We start from the raw sequence: 20034 nt of genomic DNA, 5'->3' as shown, positions 1-20034 counted from the left end.
TAAGCGTCAACTTATAAAGTAAGCGTCAACTTATAAAGTAAGCATCAACTTATAAAGTAAGTGTCAACTTATAAAGTAAGCTTCAACATGTGAAGTAAGCGTCAACTTATAAAGGAAGCGTCAACTTATAAAGTAAGAGTCAGTAAGCGTCAACTTATAAAGTAAGAATCAACTTATAAAGTAAGCGTCAACTTATAAAGTAAGCTTCAACTTTTACGGTAAGAGACGATTAATAAGGTTAGCGGCAACTTATAAAGCATAATGATTGTCTTATTAATTCTTATTAAATAAAGTAAGCTTCAACATATGAAGTGAGTGTCAACTTTTAAAGTAAGCGTCAGCTTATAAAGTCAGCGTCAACTTATAAAATAAGCATTAACTTGGTCAGTAAGCGACGATTTATAAAGTTAGCGGAAACTTAGAAAGCATATTGATAGTCTTATTAATAAATAATAAAAAAACACTATCGTTGACGTTTAACACTCCTACATGCTACACTGACTTTACGATCACGATTTGATCTTTATTCTTACAAATTGCCAATACCCGCTCGTTAGACCAGACATCAATAGAAAGTTCAGCCTTGTTTTATATTTCGGTAGTGCATTGCGCTATTATTTGTGTTTTATGTTTGACCTTCAAATGAAAGAATATCGTTCACTGAAAAAAAATGATTCGATAAAAAATTGAGGTGTATAATGGTCGCGTAGAATAGCGTTGAAACTACGTTTGTATGCACGAAATAATATTCTTTAATAGCCCAAGAAAAGTTGTGTGCATGTATAGAGATTGTTTTCTTTTATTACAAGGTTTAAACTCTAAGACTTAACCAAAAGTTGAATAACTATACATTGGAATTTTGTTTAGTAGTTTGAATATGTCAATTGTTTTTCAGCTTCAAGTTTAAGAGTATTAAATATTCAGCAAAAATAAAACCTTTTTTTAAATCAGGGCTTTCAATAAGCGGAATCGATATTTTGGATATTGTAACGTTATAAAAAAAAATTCATCCAATGTCGAATGTTAAATAAACGCCTAGCAACCACCACGAAGCGATTAAAGCCCAATCCATTGTGGGGGGGGGGAGACTATTCTCATCTTTAACACCTGTTTCATCGCGTTTGGAAAATAGGATTGACAATCGTAAGGATTACGTGCTACGAACCTTTGTCCGTCGAGAATGGTCAATTGATAATTAGGTTCGATATCCTTTGTATTTTCCGGTTTCCCATCCTTCTAAATTGGATCCATTTATTTCTAAACTTAGGGATGTCTAGTATATTTATTTTTATATTTAGAACATTTCTTACATAAATTCCTTTAAGCAAACAGCGCAGACCCTGATGAGACGCCGCATGATGCATCATGTGGCGTCTCATCCGGGTCTACGCTGTTTGCCAAGTATTTTTTCTAGACGCTAGGCATGAATGGGTTAATATCTACAAATCGCACAAAAAGTTTGCATTGTTATTTCAAGTATTCTCGCTATTGGAAAGATGCCTACCTTAACTCGTTATCAAGGTATTGGGTATTGTTACGAACCTCTTGTAGATAATTACTTGTAATTGTTGTTCGGCTCGTGATGGTGTCATGTGGAGGTTTTGTGTACAGGTGGTTTTGAGAGACGATCAAGAACGAGGTATTTAATTAATAGGTTGATGCACGAACAAACAAAATTGCATTGTAAAATTCGTATTACAGATTAAATAGAACATAAATCGTTCGATCATTTTAGTCATCTGTTACTTTATGTAACATAATTGGTGGACTGGCGATTAAGACCGATATACATGTACTTTAAAGGGACGTATTCACGTTTTGGTATATTGACAAAATAGAAACAAATGTTTCAGAATCGCAAATTTTCGTAGTAGTTAGATATTTGTGAGTAAACAAGTAATACTGAACATTTACCATGCTCTAAAATGCCCGTTATAGGCATATTTTGACGATTTAAAAACCTGACATTTATAAAGCGCAGCAACGCGAAACGATTGAATAATTTGGATACTTCTGTTGTGGTCGTTATATTTTGTGAATCTATGAGCATTGCTTATATAAAGTATAAAATACAGTTAGCATTGTATGTCAGAGCACGGATGACGTAGTGGTAGAAGCTATAGTCTTTTACTGCAGGGGTCAGTGGTTCGAGCCCAGTTGATGATTACTAATTTCTTTCTTTAATTGTATTCTTGTTTTCTTACTGGAGCTTGTAAGGTCCGATGTTTACATTTATAAATATAAAGCATTTAACGAAACATGCCACAATCTGTCAAAAGGTCCCTTTTAAACGTATTAAATCAGCATATTATGTTCACGCATTTTTCGCGAGTGTGAGGCATAATGGCGGTATTTCTTTTGAAAGGGCCAATATCTAAAATGTATTTGAGAGAAAAATCTAAAGAGATATGAATTGGTGTGTCAGTTTTCATGTCGAATTTAAAGGCGAAATGTAGCGTCTTAGTTGTATTATGTTCGTTTTTCGCCCCATTAGTGTAAAAAGGTACCACGTGCCATTTAGCTTACATGTCACGTGGTACCAATTTGTTGGTACCAATGGGGCGATTTGATGTAAATGTGCTCCTTGGTTTTATGTTTGGTTTTGATATATTCGCAAAAGTTGTTATATAATTTTTTATGCATACAAATAGCTAATATTTATTTTCAAACATGTCGCTTTGCCACAAGTTTTCATATTCAGGCGGTTGAGTGCTATACGTAACATGTGTACAAAGGTACCAGTCTGTTATTGTCTACGATAGGTTATCTGGTACCAGTATATTGGTGTCTACCATACGATAGGTTATCTGGTACCAGTCTGTTGTTGTCTACCATACGATAGATTATCTTAAGGAGGTTACGTTGTTAACACTGTTTTGTCAATTTCGTTTATTGTGTGTACTTGTGTTACATTTACATTGCGGTTGGAGTTTGCTATTAACAAGGCTTATATATATATATATATCTCCGTAAAAGTATATAAATGAGCCATGCTCTGTGAAAAAGGGGCTTAATGCATGTGCGTTAAGTGTCGTCCCAGATTAGCATGTGCAGTTCGCAGTGACAAATTTTCTATGCATGAAAACAGCTAATATTTATTTTCAAACTGTTTAACAAGTCGTTTTGCCACAAGATTTCATATACTGGCGGTTTCATATGCTGGCGGTTGCGTGCTATACGTTACATTTATACAAAGGTGCCAGTCTATTGTTGTCTACCATACATTGTTTACACTGTTTTGTCAATTTTGTTTATTTTGTGTACTTGTGTTACATTTACATTGCGGTGTTGAAAGGTTTGCAGTTTGCTATTTACCATGCTTATATATGTCTCCGTTAAAAGTATATAAATATAAAACTGGAGTAATGAAACTGACAGGAGCTGATACGTGTAGGGTTGCTCTGATAAGTTCTAAAAGCTAACATGATATGGTGGTATATAAATCGCGTAAGTTATTAAGATCCCGCATTGACGTTGCGAACCTTAATAGACATATTTCTTGACTTCACTAGCGCTTTTAACAACATTTATTCGACTGTTATCAGTTTTAAGAGACTTTTTATCCTCGTAAACTAGCTTCCGATTAGCAGAGTAGAATATACTTTCATCAGTTGAAATGTTATTCAGGGATTTCAGTAGATTTTGAAAATCAGGCGTCAAAATGACACAAGGTCTCAAAATAATAAAGGGTCGAAATAAAAAATTATTACGGTCAAAATACTGAAGTTACTTGAAATGTTCTTGAATGCATGTTAAAAGTTATATTGTGGTCATTTTTCACTGTTGAATTGAGCTGAAAATAATTAATAGGTCAAAATTATTAGTTAAAATTTAGTAACTGACCAATTATATACGACTCATCTTGCTACCAGTTGTTTATAAAAAAAAATATTATGTTCTATATTTTACATGACTCACCCAGTCCTCTAGGCCGAAATGATCCGTAAAACAAAATTGTGTCTTTGTGTCGTATGAACGAATCTGCATGAAAACTACATTTAGACTCACATCGTACATCGATTCTTTTCTGTCGCCATTTGTCAAAATGAAAGTACGGTTGATATTCAATTGATTATTTTTCTCTTTCCGTGGTATTGTTTTAGTATGTTGATGCTGCATTAACATATATAAGTGTATATGAAGTATGAACACCAAAACTAAACAACGGTTGCGATAGACACCTATATACTGTTTAATGCCCATAATATCACTTTAAGGGTTTGTAATAGCTTCTTTATTATAATAATAAATACAACATTTTCATAAAAGCTTTATTATTTCCATAAATGATCATTTATTGTCCTTTTTTTCAAGTTGGATTGTGGAAAATAAATGTGTCAAAGAAATGCAATGCTATTTTTCTGTACTAGTCAACAATTAGGAAACTGCAACTTGCTGGAATCAAAATGCAGGATTCTGCTCTAATTGAAATCACTGTTATTGCATTGAAGCGTCATACGTGAATATATGAGACTCGTTCTGGGAAATTCAGGCTTAAAGCATGTACGCACACTCTAACAAGAAAGACACTTACTACTTTTATGGTATTTTTCGTTTAAAAGAAGTCTCTTCTTAGCGAAGATCCAGCTAAGGCGGAAAGTGTCGTTCCTTAAGAGCCTGAGACTGAACAGGCAAATCTGGGACGACTCTTGACGCTCATGCACTTAGTCCTGTTTTCCCAAAACGAGGAACATATTTGTTTTGTTTGTTAATCAGTTGCGCTTTTCAGGAAACTCACATTGTACCATGTAGTTATAACAATGAAATATTTTTAAATGGCCAATGTTCACAAGTTTATTTTATTTCCTTTTAAATATATTTTGATATAAATTTCAGAGTTTTAATGCACCCGACTTTATTGTTGTGTATTCTATTATTTACATTAAAAATAGTAAATAATCTATAAATGTTTTAAAGACTGACAACCCTTGCATAATACAAATTCAAGTATTAGGTTTACTGTGAAATTTGAAAATAAGACGTAACGGTGTGCTACCATATTGTACAATTTAAACGTCGTCTCGGTCAAGCGTTCTCGATCAGTTTACAGTATACAGGGCTCAGAATCAACAGAACAGAACAGAACAGAAAGTTTATTCATATAACTTGAACATTTACAGTTCATCGTTACATATACAAAACTGACAATATATAAGCAATAAGCACATGCATAGTAATGCGAAAGTGACCAAACTCGTACATAAAAAGGTTTTAAAAATGCAATTAGGCCATCTAATTACTCAACGTTTGCATTCAATGTATCAGTTCTCATTTTAAAAGCATTTTTACAATATATCGCGAGTTTATTTAGGATTTTGGTTTTATTACTTGTTAACAAAAGAATAAATTTATGCATACTAGGTCGGTTATAATAGAATTTTTCAATATACATTTTTCTTATATCTGTTTAAAGAGGATATACAATTACAAAATGGTATTCGTCTTCAATATCATTTGAGTTACATATATTACATTTGCGTTCGTTTTTAGGAATATTTGAATGTCTCCCATATTCAATTTTTAACATATGGGACGAAAGTCTTAATTTTGATATGTATGTTCTTCAATTAAAGATTTGGATTATGTTAAGGTAATCAGTTAGTTCAAATCGATGTTTCAATTCTTTGTATAAAGTTAATGAACTTTTAACGTTTAAATCATTTAGCCACAAACCTATGTACATATCAATTAGTAAATTTTTTTTAAATATAGGAATAAATACATTTGCATTTACTGATTCTGGGTACATCCAAACATCTACAAAACCAGTGTTTTGAAGTAAGTCTCGTACTTTGGTAATCCAATTGTTACATCGTATTTTATTTTCAGCACCATTTCTCATATAACATAGTGTTCTATATAATATACAATTAGTTTGTTTAACCGTATACAATTTTATGAAATATTTTATAATTCGTACATAGCGATTTATATATTATGGCTATCGCCCTAGTTCCCCGTACACAGCTGAATTAGCGGTACTCAACGGGGTTTTCACTGGTTTACACACGGACGAGCTGGTTAGAATGTAAACATACCGCTAAGAATTTTATTTTTGCAAATCTCTCAAGTTATTGAAATATATTTTCAAAAATCGTAAGTGCATAAAAGACAGTTTTTTCTCGCAGTCTGTCTCGATATATTAATGTTTAAGAATAAATCATTGAATACCTCTGACATCGGTGACACATTTCACGTTGCGTAAACCATAACCGTGAATTACAGAACATAACAGAACAGAATATTTATTTTGACTTTGTTTATTATCACATGATATGGTAATAAGAACTATAACCTATACTAACAATTGAGTGTACTATGCTTGTTACATGTTGTTTGTTAACCATGGATGTATCAAATGTATTGATACCTATATATGTATTCCATGTCACATTATAACTTGTAATCTAGAACACTCTCACTCTCCAGTGATAAGTGATTTATTAATTGATGAATGTAATTTGAACATTGTAATAATTCATATTCAGCACGCATGTCTGTAAATTTAACGTGCATTTGTATATGACGATAAACTTTTTATGCTTAATTGCGGACACAATGCACAATTACACATTGACTTTCTATCTCACCTGAGCACAACGTGCTCATGGTGAGCTTTTGTGATCGCCTTTTGTCCGTCGTCCGTTGTCCGTTGTCCGTCGTGCGTTGTGCGGCGTCCACATTTGCCTTGTTTAACTCTCTAGAGGCCACATTTATTTCCAATCTTCATGTAATTTAGTCAGAGGGTTGGTCTCAATAATACTTGAATGAGTTCGAAAATGAGTACATTTGCTTGAAAAACATGGCTGCCAAGGGGCGGGACATTTTTCCTTATATGGCTATAGTAAAACTTTGTTAACACTCTAGAGGCCATTTATTTTCCGATCTTCATGAAATTTGGTCAGAAGATTCATCCCATTCATATCTTGGGCGAGTTCAAAGATGATTCTGGTTGGTTGAAAAACATGGCCACCACGGGGGCGGGGCATTTTTCCTTATACATGTATGGCTATAGTAAAACCTTGTTGACACTCTAGAGGTCACATTTATTATCCGATCTTCATGAAACTTGGTAAGAAGATTTATCCCAATAATATAGTGGACGAGTTCAAAAATGATGCCAGTTGGTTGAAAAACATGGCTGCCAGGGGGCGAGGCATTTTTCCTTAAATGGCTACATAGTAAAACCTTGTTAACGATCTAGAGGCCACATTTATTTTCCGATCTTCATGAAACTTGGTGAGAAGATTTGTCCCAATAATATCTTGTAATCTCAGGTGAGCGACTTTGGGCCTTTCAGGCCCTCTTTTTGAACAAATACACAGGGTTATTAATTAAAGTAATTCTGATGTATTTCACATTGCCATAAGCAGCATACAAATCTGTCTTTTATGCACGAGTTGAAATTCTTCAGAAAAATTGTTTAAAAAAATTATTTGAAAAACAAGCACATCTTACCGGTTTGTTTTCATCCATTAACGTGTAATTGGGAACCCCACAAAGTCACGTGATCCTGCACCCTGTGAACGACCCGCAGATACATACCGGTACTCATTTTGTTAAACTCGGAACGACCAATATCAGAGGGGATAATAACATGATAGTCAAGATGGCGACGTTCATGCCGATACAAATATTGTTCGCCGTTTTATACCCTTTATTTATTTTGTTAAATTGTAAAATAACGCTCACTTTCTAGCCATATCAGTAAAAAGGTGATGAGGGTTTATTTCGTATTAAAATTCGCTATATATCCCGACTTTATTCCCCGCAAATTTTCTTAGTTGAGCTGTATTAAGGTCATCCCGCTAAAAATTTTGCATCGAGTAAAGTCGACATATTGAGCGAATATTTATACAAAACAAACGCTATTTTGCTAATTTGACTGGAAAGTGAGCGGCATTTAAAAAAATAATACAAGTAATTAAGGGTATAAAACGGCGAAATATACTTGCCTCTGCATGACCGTCGCCATCTTGACTATCAAGTGATTACTCCCTCTGAATATTGGTAAATCCATTCCAATATCTCCGTACTTAATTGAAAGCATTTGTGACTCACCATTTACAGCTCTCCTTCTATTCGTCTTTGATCCTCACCTTATCTGGTAATCGCTGGTCTTGAATCTAAGTCATTTAAAAGATTTGTGGGCGTAGACTAACAACATTTTTAGATCATTTGCACTTAAATACGTTTGTTTGTAGCTAGGATTCAGGTCCAAAGAGTTCGATATGTCACGCACCTTCTTTGAATAAGGTCCGATTTCCTCAGTTTGCTTTGCGTCGAAACATCATGTAGTGTTAACACACTTTTATGTCCATTTGCAATTGTTCACATCTCCTTCAAAATAAATGTTCTATTTTACAAAACTGTCGCCGCTTCAAAAAGGTTATGATATTAACATTAAGTCGATCATTCACAATAGAGAAGTTTAAATAGTGCAAATAGTGCAAATGTTGTCGCTATTAAAAATGAAATGTCGTCTGAAGAAGAGCAGTTTAGAAAATAATACTCACAGACTTACACCATGACAAGCCAAAACCACACACACGTAATTATAAATGTGTGTCAGGATTTAGTGCACCGAGGATAATTCAATAAAAACTAGACATACCCAAGGCCACAATATAGAATTAAATATGAGATGTCTGTTATTCTAATATAGCACGTGCTATCCACATGAACAAATGGTTGTACATTGTTTTCGTTGAAGCCATGTCTAAAATGTAAAACAAACGCTTCAAAGAGACTTTGTTACTTTTCGTCCAAAGTAAATAGTATTAGGTCTATACAGTTACAAATTATAACAATATGAAGGTAAGATTAAATCAAAAGTTCGTAACTATTTAATTGGCATAACTGAGCCTGCAAAAATGCTATTCAAACGCTAGTGAAAATGAACAGTACATCAAAATGACATTAAAAACTTCACAATAATAGCAGGTCTTCAAGATATTGTTAGTCTCACAACTGTACAGGGAAAGATTCGTAGCACTCTCATAAACAGCTGTCTTCAATGCTTTGATTTGTCCTGCAATTAGCAGTCAATCATTCGTTGCCAGACAGATTTTATCGCCGAAACAGAAATACGCAGGACGGATTTGCATACGGGACGTGTTATTATGGCGATCAAATATTTAAAATGCGACACGCGATTTTGAAACGTTTCGTAGGTACACTCGTGAAACAATACGTGACTTTCCATACGCAGAACAGAGAAACTGGCAACGCCACTATTGTCATCTTAATTGGACATTTTGTTTTTCTTTCTACTCCAATAGAGCGATGCTTTCTGAGATTACGTATTGATAAAAATCTATAATATATTGTGGATAACTAGTTCAATTTGCTATGTAAGTTTATAATATTTTGCTTCCGCCCGTTTACCGAAATCTAAATCGTTTAGCGTTTAATAAAAGCAGCACTTTTTTAACTTTATGGAAATGTACACTTTAAAATCTTGTTAACAACAAATATGGAGTAAATAGAGTGTGTACACCAATACTTTATTGGTAAGTTGATGTTTAAGTAATCGCACCAATGCCAATTCTTTAAAGAGGATTTAACCCTTTCCCCATCAGAAAGTGAACATGAAATGGTTTTTGCAACCAGCATACAACGAGAACAGCCTGCGAGTAACTCGCACTCTGTTCAGGCTGTATGCTGTTTGCTGCCCATCAGTATCTAGGGGCTGGAAATGAATAAAACTTGAATATGGTAAGAAAAGTCTGTAATTAAATTTAACTTTGTAAATGAGGTAAAGGGGTAAAGAAAAATGTATATCGTTTTAAATGTAGTATGCAGTGTACACAAAATGTTCACTTACAAGGAATAAAACATGATTATGAGAATGAATGAAACAAGCATAATTGCTTTTGAAAACTACACTTATTTATTGATCTGTTACGTTTTTTTTAAAAAGTCAATCTCTGTAATACGTATTTAGCGTACACGGTAATGTTGTGTGAACAACAATTTGTAGAGAACGCAGTATTAAAAGTATACGTTGAAATCAGACTCGAAATATTGAAGCATGGTAGTATCTTCTCATAGAAAACAACGGTGTTTGCAATCATCATAGGTCTGCAATAGCTGCCGATTCTCATCTGAGACTATTGTCTTTTCACCGCCTGATCAAACACGCTGATCATCAAAGCAAACACCGTTTCATTAGATAAACCTCCTAGACTTTCTAGAGATCTTGGTAGCGGTCTGTCACAGTTTTTGTATTGCCATCACTGCTATTAGAAAACAATTACATGTACTGAATTGTCTGTTTCTTTCCATGAACATTTTTGGCATTTTGGCTATGTGTGTTTTAGATTGTTTATATCAAACGATGGGTGAAATAAAATAGATTTTTGTTTGTTAAAGACGCGTTCACAATGTGACATCTTTATAGCGCATACGCTTTCTACACACGCTCTTGTGAATGGAAGTATAATGAAATATAATGATAATCCACAAAATACTAGTATCTTATTCAAAATGATTGAGTGTTTTTAATAATTATCTAGCCAAGTACAAAAGCTTTTACGCATGCGTTTGTAATATGTATAATTAAGTAGATTTTGTGTGAACCTTTTGTACATTGTAAGGAACTCGTTCCAACTATCGGATTTTGTGCATGTGTTTATCAATGGCCGCCTTTTAAGGATAACGGTGTGCGCTGTAAGACCAGCGAAATTGAAAACGCGTTTTAACGTTGATAAGGCGCTGTTAAAACAAACACGTGAATAACGTGTACCTTATGGGATATTTACTGACTGCATTGGTGATGTCTTTCAGGGTAGTCAGCCTGGTTTGTGTATTATTAATTAAGATCTTATAATAATCGAAATGATATTACATCTAGTTCAATTTTCATATGATACATTGTATAATATTGAAAATACGATAATAAGGCGGCACTGAAATGCCGTATATTATAATACAAACGATATATACTTTAGTTGTAATTGTATTAACGCTCGTTGACTGGTTGGCTTGCGTACTGCACGTATGATTGCAAAGACGGGTCAAGTGAGGCGTAAATGACCGCGTAAAGGATACTCACATTTCGTGGTACATGCCAAATTGAAGGCATTGAGACGTGAGCATTGCTGTTAGCTTGAGATGTAAGTGTGTGCGCAAATGATTGAACTGGCGCTGGAGACAGGGAGAGAGAACGAGTAGGGATTTATTGATAACAAATTGTTACTAAGTCGATTTGCGAACGCACTGTTAACAATGGTTATACATTAACGATGTTCGTAGCAAATTGCAAGCGTTACATTGGTTGTAAGATACAGATTTGTACAGATCTTGATAATACTGGATAATCCTCGGTTATAATAACACAACGTTTATCCATGACGATAACATAAGTAAATAGTGCAAAGCTTACTTTCATTGTTTTAATATTTATATGTTCTGATCGAGTATTGAATCTAAGTGTTTCTTTAGTAGAGGATATTAAAGGAATTCTTGCTTTTACGGACTACATACAGAAAAGAACACATTATACTGATGCAAGTATGCGATTGTGAGCATATGTAATTAAAGTATTGATGGAAAGCAAGCGATTTCATTTGGTCCAATACGCGCCGCGCCGATTTTGGATATAATGGATACAAAGTGTGGTCAATCAGCATGAAACACTGACGAGAAAGTGAAAGAAAGGATGAGACAGCGAAAATGCCAACACTCATGATGATATTGTGGTTGTAAGGCAAACATGAAAATATGTGTCGTGTTGACTATAGTTGGAACTGTCTTGATTGTCATGGCAACCCTGGGGATGACTGTGATACCTCCTGCACATCACCGGAAGACCTTATATCAACACATACAATACTGGAATAGACTGCGCAAGGTTGGCCTTTATAACTTCTTTGGTCATGATTGTGAGGCCTATCATTTGGAATATGTAGATATCAACTTCGAAAGTAGCTATCTTATGTTAAATTATTCATTCTAAAATCAGTTGATATAATTAGTTGTTTGTTTTCTTTTTTTTACATCTTTCTTTAAAAATCTTCATCAGTCTAAAGTACCGTATTTTTTCTGTTCTTAAGTACTTATTTCCCGAAATTAACACACTGGTCGCTTCTTGTAAAGAATATATTTTATCCATATGATTTTTCAATCTTTGTTTTATGTTACGAGTATATCTACGCGAACCGCAGTTGTACAAATACAGATATTGACATTTTTGTCTCCTGCATCATTATTCATAAATTTGAGAACAGTTATGACATTTTCAATGGTCGTCCGGTGTATAGTTCTTCATATTTAATTAGTTCACATATACTTAATAGCTTTATATGGCAATCCCTATTAAGAAGTGATTTATTCTAATAGAGACTGACACACCCTGTGTCATTTTCTGATCCTTCCTTAAAAACTTATGCAGTAACTCTACTAGTGTTGTAATAATTATTGAAGGGAAAGTACTGTCATTTATTTCGATTCTGAGCGTAAAAGATGTGGTATTGTCACGGAGTTATTTTTGTCAGCAAATATGATTTGTTGTCTAGAAGAAATATTGTTTTAACAACTATATATATGCTACCAGTGTGTATTCCTTTATATTCCTTCCTATTCAATACTCATGATGTAGGATTGCATTATAAAACAACAGTGTATGTATGGTATATGTATGAAACATGTAAGGTACTGCAAGCGTCCGAAAACCAACGACGGCATCATGCTCTGAACTGACGCCAACCATACTAATAAAATCACAAAATCAATAGTTTTTCACCAGGCCCATACATTGTTATTTAATTCAAGACATACAAAAAAAGTCAATTGCTATGCCAGATACGTCGCCAAAGGTCGAATGCCCCATACATTTTATGTTTAAACATATAATACGATGGTAATTTGAAAGTTTCGCAGATGAGAAGTTTTTTGCAATACAGATGTATAAATATCAATATGCATTCCATTATTCAGGTGAAAACGTGTCTTGTATTACAAATCGCATCTGTAGTACTTGTGTTTTTGTGTCGCTATTATTGAGTAACAATACACATATGGAAATTAGTCATTTGAATTAACGAATTAAAACAAACCAAAACAAAAACACAAATCATAGAAATACATTAATTTCCAAAACGTAAGGCTATTTGTTGCAAAGTATGTATGTTGTTATGTTTCTATTGTTATTTTGAATTGCGTCTTAAATTATTGACTGACAAGCGGTTTTTAAAAAATAAATAAATAATATAGCAACACAGATATGTGCTATGAATTTTCGTGAACAAGTTTATAAAACCGATATGAACAATGCGTTGCAAATTAAAATGCTTCAGTTAGATCATAAACGCGCACGTTTCAGAATATTCCAGACCCCTTTCATATTACGTTTCTTATTCAAGCGTTACTGTTTGGCATAAAAATTCGCAGTGTCTGTTTATTATTTCATGATCATTCCTGTGCAGAGTTTATACATTGACACGCCCATGCATATTAAACAACTGCCAGTATTCCCCAGGACAGAGTTTGAACAAAGTAAGATTTAAAATGGCGAAATACATGTTGGAAATTATTAAATCACTTAGGATTTATATAACTTACCTATTTATGTTTCCATTGGTTATACGTTTGTACAGAAATAACGACAAATCCGTTTGTTCATGTTCATTCAGCTGTAAGTAAAATCGATTCAGATTTCTCTAAAACAATATTACATAAAGGCCACCAGGAAGCGTCAACCCCAAAGGTTATACTTATCTAAGTGTCCTGTCTTAAGAAATTAACAGTTTGTTTATGTTAATGTGACCTCCTCATACGCAGTAGGAAACGGTTTACCAACTACATCCGCAATAATGTATAAGTAAACGTTGTAATTATAAGAGCATTCGCTGTTAATTATAATGTTACACGTGCAAGTGATTTCAGACACGTTCTTGAAAAATTGACTGGATCTTTGAGCGAAAAGTGTCGTCCAAGAAACTGACTGGATCTTTGAGCGAAAAGTGTCGTCCTAGAAACTGACTGGATCTTTGAGCGAAAAGTGTTGTCCGAGAAACTGACTGGATCTTTGAGCGAAAAGTGTCGTCCGAGATAAGCATGTGCTGAGTGTTCAAGCTTTTTTTGGGACGACACTTAACGCACAATCATTGATTTCGCACAGGCTAACCAGGGACGACAATATCAGCTTTAATGGACTTGCTTTGTTCAAAGGAAGTTTCTCAAAATGCAAATCCCTTCCAGACAGAAAGTGTCGTCCTTGAAACGTCTGTCCGGTGCGGATTTTACAGGCTAATATAGGACGCAATTGTACGCACATGCATTTAGCCCCGTTTTCCCAGACCATGACTTATTTTTGTTTACAGTTCGCCTCCTTGATAAAGACGTACAACCTGTCCCATCACTTCGAGAAACCCGGCATCACAGTGTTCGTACCCGTATCCTCCTCCAACGATGTATTCCTTACCGAGGCCACCTGGTTTGGTTACAACACCAGTGATCGTGCAACCGTGGAAAGCATACTTCTTTATCACATAGGTGAATTTTTCGAGTCCTGTACATTTGTTTCATAGCTGATAGGTAAGTTGGCTTTTACAATAATTAAAGGCGCATTATATATGACTACAAAACTGACAAGTTCATTCGTATTCCATGATAATGCAGTATTAAAACGAGATTCCGTTCGGTTTTGCTTCAACAACGATTACAGTAATATCAAATACATACTTTTGGATCATATACTATTAACATGATATTCATTTATTTTTGGAAAACTTATCTAACTTACAATGCAATGGATTATCAAGTTGCATTTAATTTAAATGGGAGCATTTATGTAAAGAATAAGCCGCCGATTTATCGATTTAGATGTGATTGTGTGGGTATTCCTTTGGGTAAAAATATGTATAGTATTTTAATATGGACCGTGTTCTGTGAAAATGGCCTTTAATGCAAATGCTTAAAGAGTCATCCCAGATTAGCCTGTGCAGTCCGCACAGGCTTATTAAGGACGACACTTTCCCATTTATATTATTTTTCATTTGTAGAGATTCTCTTATTAGCAAAAATCGAGTTCAGGCGGAAAGTGTCGTCTCTGATAAGCCTGTGCGGACTTCACAGGCTAATCTGGAACGACACTTAACGCACAGTCACAGACCACAGCTCATATGTAACGCCGCTTTGTTTAGCCACACCATTAGTGGACACGACACCTTACGTACGCATCTGTTGAAACTTTAGGAGTGCACGAAGCTTAAACATATGTCTCGTTTTTTTTTGTTTTAAATATAGGAATCAGCGTGAATTAATTGTATATACATGTATTCGCTCTTACTGACATAATACGTATTTAAAGTATTGCATTAAATTGATTTGTCCCTTCATGATATAGGCCACATATGTATAGCATTTATTTTCCGTTTACCTACAGAAACAAAATCTTTATTTTATGCTGCATAACAAGTTGAGTTTAAAGTTACCTTACCATTTAACTCTAAAGATTGTCATAAAACATGGCAACGTTTGCTCGCTTTCAAATGTGTCAGGCTACAACGACTGCGCGGGCAAACCGCCTTTTAAGCCAACGTTTAGATGTAATGATATTGCAAATTGCGAAGTGTATATGTAGGAATTAAAAAAGGTAAGCCACACAAATTACAACAATACGCTTGAAATATACCCCATACTTCAACGGTCCGTATAGCTCAAATCAGAACGTGCGCACACATTACAAATAGCGACAATTAGTTTGGAATTGCGCTTATGAATCAGAACGTGCGCACACATACCAAATAGCGACAATTAGTTTGGGATTGCGCTTATGAATCAGAACGTGTGCACATATTACATATAGCGACAATTAGTTTTGGATTGCGCTTATGAATCAGAACGTGCGCACACATTACAAATAGCGACAATAAGTTTGGGATTGCGCTTATGAATCAGAACGTGCGCACACATTACACATAGCGACAATTAGTTTGGGATTGCGTTTATGAATCAGAACGTGCGCACACATTACAAATAGCGACAATTAGTTTGGGATTGCGCTATGAATCAGAACATGCGCACACATTACAAATAGCGACAATTAGTTTGGGATTGCGCTATGAATCAGAACATGCGCACACATTACAAATAGCGACAATTAGTTTGGGATTGCGCTATGAATCAGAACATGCGCACACATTACAAATAGCGACAATTAGTTTGGGATTGCGCTATGAATCAGAACGTGCGCACACATTACACATAGCGACAATTAGTTTGGGATTGCGCTTATGAATCAGAACGTGCGCACACATTACGCATAGCGACAATTAGTTTGGGATTGCGCTATGAATCAGAACATGCGCACACATTACAAATAGCGACAATTAGTTTGGGATTGAGCTATGAATCAGAACATGCGCACACATATAAATAGCGACAATTAGTTTGGAATTGCGCTATGAATCAGAACGTGCGCACACATAACACATAGCGACAATTAGTTTGAGATTGCGCTTATGAATCAGAACGTGCGCACACATTACAAATAGCGACAATTAGTTTGGGATTGCGCTTATGAATCAGAACGTGCGCACACATTACAAATAGCGGCAATTAGTTTGGGAATGCACTTATGAATCAGAACGTGTGCACACATTACAAATAGCGACAATTAGTTTGGGATCGCGCTATGAATCAGAACGTGTGCACACATTACAAATAGCGACAATTAGTTTGGGATCGCGCTTATGAATCAGAACGTGTGCACACATTACAAATAGCGACAATTAGTTTGGGATTGAGCTATGAATCAGAACATGCGCACACATATAAATAGCGACAATTAGTTTGGAATTGCGCTATGAATCAGAACGTGCGCACACATAACACATAGCGACAATTAGTTTGGGATTGCGCTTATGAATCAGAACGTGTGCACACATTACAAATAGCGACAAATAGTTGGAGATTGCGCTATGAATCAGAACGTGTGCACACATTACAAATTGCGACAATTAGTTTGGGATTGCGCTTATGAATCAGAACGTGCGCACACATTACAAATAGCGACAATTAGTTTGGGATTGCGCTTATGAATGACTCGTTCCGTGTCCTGTGGCGGCCAATACAGCTGGAAATTCAGATATTTACATGGACAGTAGCGGAGGTTATATGTAATAACCGTCCCTTGTGTATGTATATTGATTAACGTCATTGTCGATGTTCGGGGTGATTTATTCGTTGATTGCATGCGAATGGTTATAGCTGTAAGATGTTGAAATACATTAACAGACTGATACATGATGGCGTTTTAATTGTATAACGATCACACGCACATGATTAATTGGTTTGTGATTAAATGCCAGTTGTTTGGCATAGCAACATGTTTTGTTGTTCGAAAGGTAGGACATATATGGAATTGTTATTAAATAATATCATATAACGTAGCGCTTCATAGTTAATCAATTACCGAATGGAAATCCGAGAAAGCGTTCATAAAAGTTACCGGTCGCCTAACGGATTTCCAAGCAAGCACTTATTAAACGTTAAACGTAACACTCACCACACGTTACATTTTAACACAACAATAAGTTAACCTACAATGTCCAATTAAAATCGACCATTTTAACGAAGAAAACGAAGTAAACCGCATTGTGAAGAATGTATTCGTGTATACTCGAATACACCTTACGATGAATGCCGACATCAGCCGACATGGAAAAATAACGCGTTTTTATTTCGTAAAATAAAGTTAACACATGTTAATCAATGTTCCGTATGGCAATATTTCTACGCTAGAAGTGGTCTGGTAACATAGATTTAATGCGACATAAGACGAGCGAACGCGAGATTGGCTTCGAGCAGCTTCGGAAGCACGACATAGTTCTCATGAATACGTCGTTCTTCCGACGCTGCCCGAAGCCCGTCTTTCTTATGCTATTGCGTTCGTTCGTAAATGTTCGTCTATCGTGTCGGGAAATTAACATGGAATTTATTTTCGCACAAAAAATAAAATTGAGCATTGTGTATCTTGTTAGATCTATGTTACCATACCACATCTAGCGTTGAAATTTTGGCTATTGCTTTAAAGAACACTGATTTTTTAAGGCTTCACTTTATTTTACGAAATATATTCCGAAATATTCGTTGATTTTGCGAATTTATGTTACTTTATTAGAAACAGAACAACCAGTTATCTTAATGAACCTGCGTGTTTTTTAGCGGACTCGGTAATGAGTGTAGCTGATATGTCCTCACGGAAATCCGCGATGACACCTCTCGAAGGACAGAGGCGGTTGTTCTTCGGAAGTTACAACTACGGAGACTCCATTGTAAGTGACGGCCTTTTACTCAAAATACATTTGAGCCAGGCTCTGGGAAAATCGGTCTTATGCGTATAGTGTCGTCATAACCTGTGCAGTCCACACAGGCTAATCAGGTGCGAATCTTTCACAGTCCACACAGGCTAATCAGGTGCGAATCTTACACAGTCCGCACAGGCTAATCAGGTGCGAATCTTTCACAGTCCGCACAGGCTAATCAGGTGCGAATCTTACACAGTCCACACAGGCTAATCAGGTGCGAATCTTTCACAGTCCACACAGGCTAATCAGGTGCGAATCTTTCACAGTCCACACAGGCTAATCAGGTGCGAATCTTTCACAGTCCACACAGGCTTATCAGGTGCGAATCTTTCAAAGTCCACACAGGCTAATCAGGTGCGAATCTTTCACAGTCCACACAGGCTAATCAGGTGCGAATCTTACACAGTCCACACAGGCTAATCAGGTGCGAATCTTTCACAGTCCACACAGGCTAATCAGGTGCGAATCTTTCACAGTCCACACAGGCTAATCAGGTGCGAATCTTTCAGCTTGTTCTGTATATTTCGTTTAACGAAAGTCTGTTCTAAGCAAAACTCCTGTTGAGACGGAAAGTGTTGTCCGATATAAGCCTGCGCACAGGCTAATCTGGGATAAAACCTTTCACACATCCAAAGTGTTGTATCTTCGCGAAACTTTACACCCGGTTTTCCCAGAGCGAGGATCGTTTTTAGCGCGATTTAATCAAATGCTTACGGCTTACGGAAACAAGCGGTTACATTAAATTGGTACTCGTATGTCGACACTTTGAACACATGGATTAAGGTGATTTGATTCAAAGAGTTGAAGAGTGTTTAATTAAATCAATAACGTGGAGTATTCGATGTTAGATTGATGACTACTGATACTGTATTTCGTACAGTAAGCAAATTCTAAATAAATCCCTGTTGCATCGCGAGCCACCTGTCATTGAACGCTGCAGTACTTATTTTGCACACACTATATCAACTATCAGACCATAATGCTGAGTGGAGTACGGTGTTGAATCGTATTGTATTACTAGAATACACGCAAAATTACATCTTAACGAAATGTGCAGATGCATTTTGTTTAGTTCATAATATCTTGTTTTCCTCCTGTTCATAGTTAATTACTTCACTGTTATCTTCAATGTATAATGTAAAACTAGCAATAATTGCTCATCTTACAAAGTTTCATTATTACTTTTTTCTCTCCATTTCGACTTCATAAAACAAATCGTAAGCACACTAACTTCCACATTTCCCTTCACGAGTCTCACTGAGGAAATAAACAGGGCATGATGACTGTCCCTTCACGAGTCTCACTGTGGAAATAAACAGGGCATGATGACTGTCCCTTCATGAGTCTCACTGTGGAAATAAACAGGGCATGATGACTGTCCCTTCACGAGTCTCACTGTGGAAATAAACAGGGCATGATGACTGTCCCTTCATGAGTCTCACTGTGGAAATAAACAGGGCATGATGACTGTCCCTTCACGAGTCTCACTGTGGAAATAAACAAGGCATGGCACACTAACTTCCACATTGCCCTTCATGAGTCTCACTGTGGAAATAAACAGGGCATGATGATTTCCCTTCATGAGTCTCATTGTGGAAATAAACAGGGCATGATGATTTCCCTTCATGAGTCTCACTGTGGAAAAAAATAGGGCATGATGACTGTGCGTAATTATCGTCCCATATCAACCTGTGAAAACAGCCCAGGCTTATCAGGGACG

General features: G+C 35.7%; 1 protein-coding gene across 1 annotated transcript in view; it reads left to right on the top strand.

The window, feature by feature from the left end:
- Positions 1-11258: 11258 nt before the first annotated feature.
- Positions 11259-20034, top strand: part of LOC127859674 (fasciclin-1-like) — a 35497-nt gene continuing 26721 nt past the window's right edge. Inside the window, 3 exon segments of the mRNA XM_052397181.1 lie at positions 11259-11854; positions 14325-14496; positions 18172-18281. Coding sequence (XP_052253141.1) covers positions 11765-11854; positions 14325-14496; positions 18172-18281 — 372 coding nt within the window. The 5' untranslated portion in view covers positions 11259-11764.

The sequence above is a fragment of the Dreissena polymorpha genome, chromosome 15 (assembly GCF_020536995.1).
Source record: "Dreissena polymorpha isolate Duluth1 chromosome 15, UMN_Dpol_1.0, whole genome shotgun sequence".
NCBI lineage: Eukaryota > Metazoa > Mollusca > Bivalvia > Myida > Dreissenidae > Dreissena > Dreissena polymorpha.
Note: the sequence above shows the minus strand (reverse complement) of the source record. Positions and strands in the feature narration are given on the sequence as shown.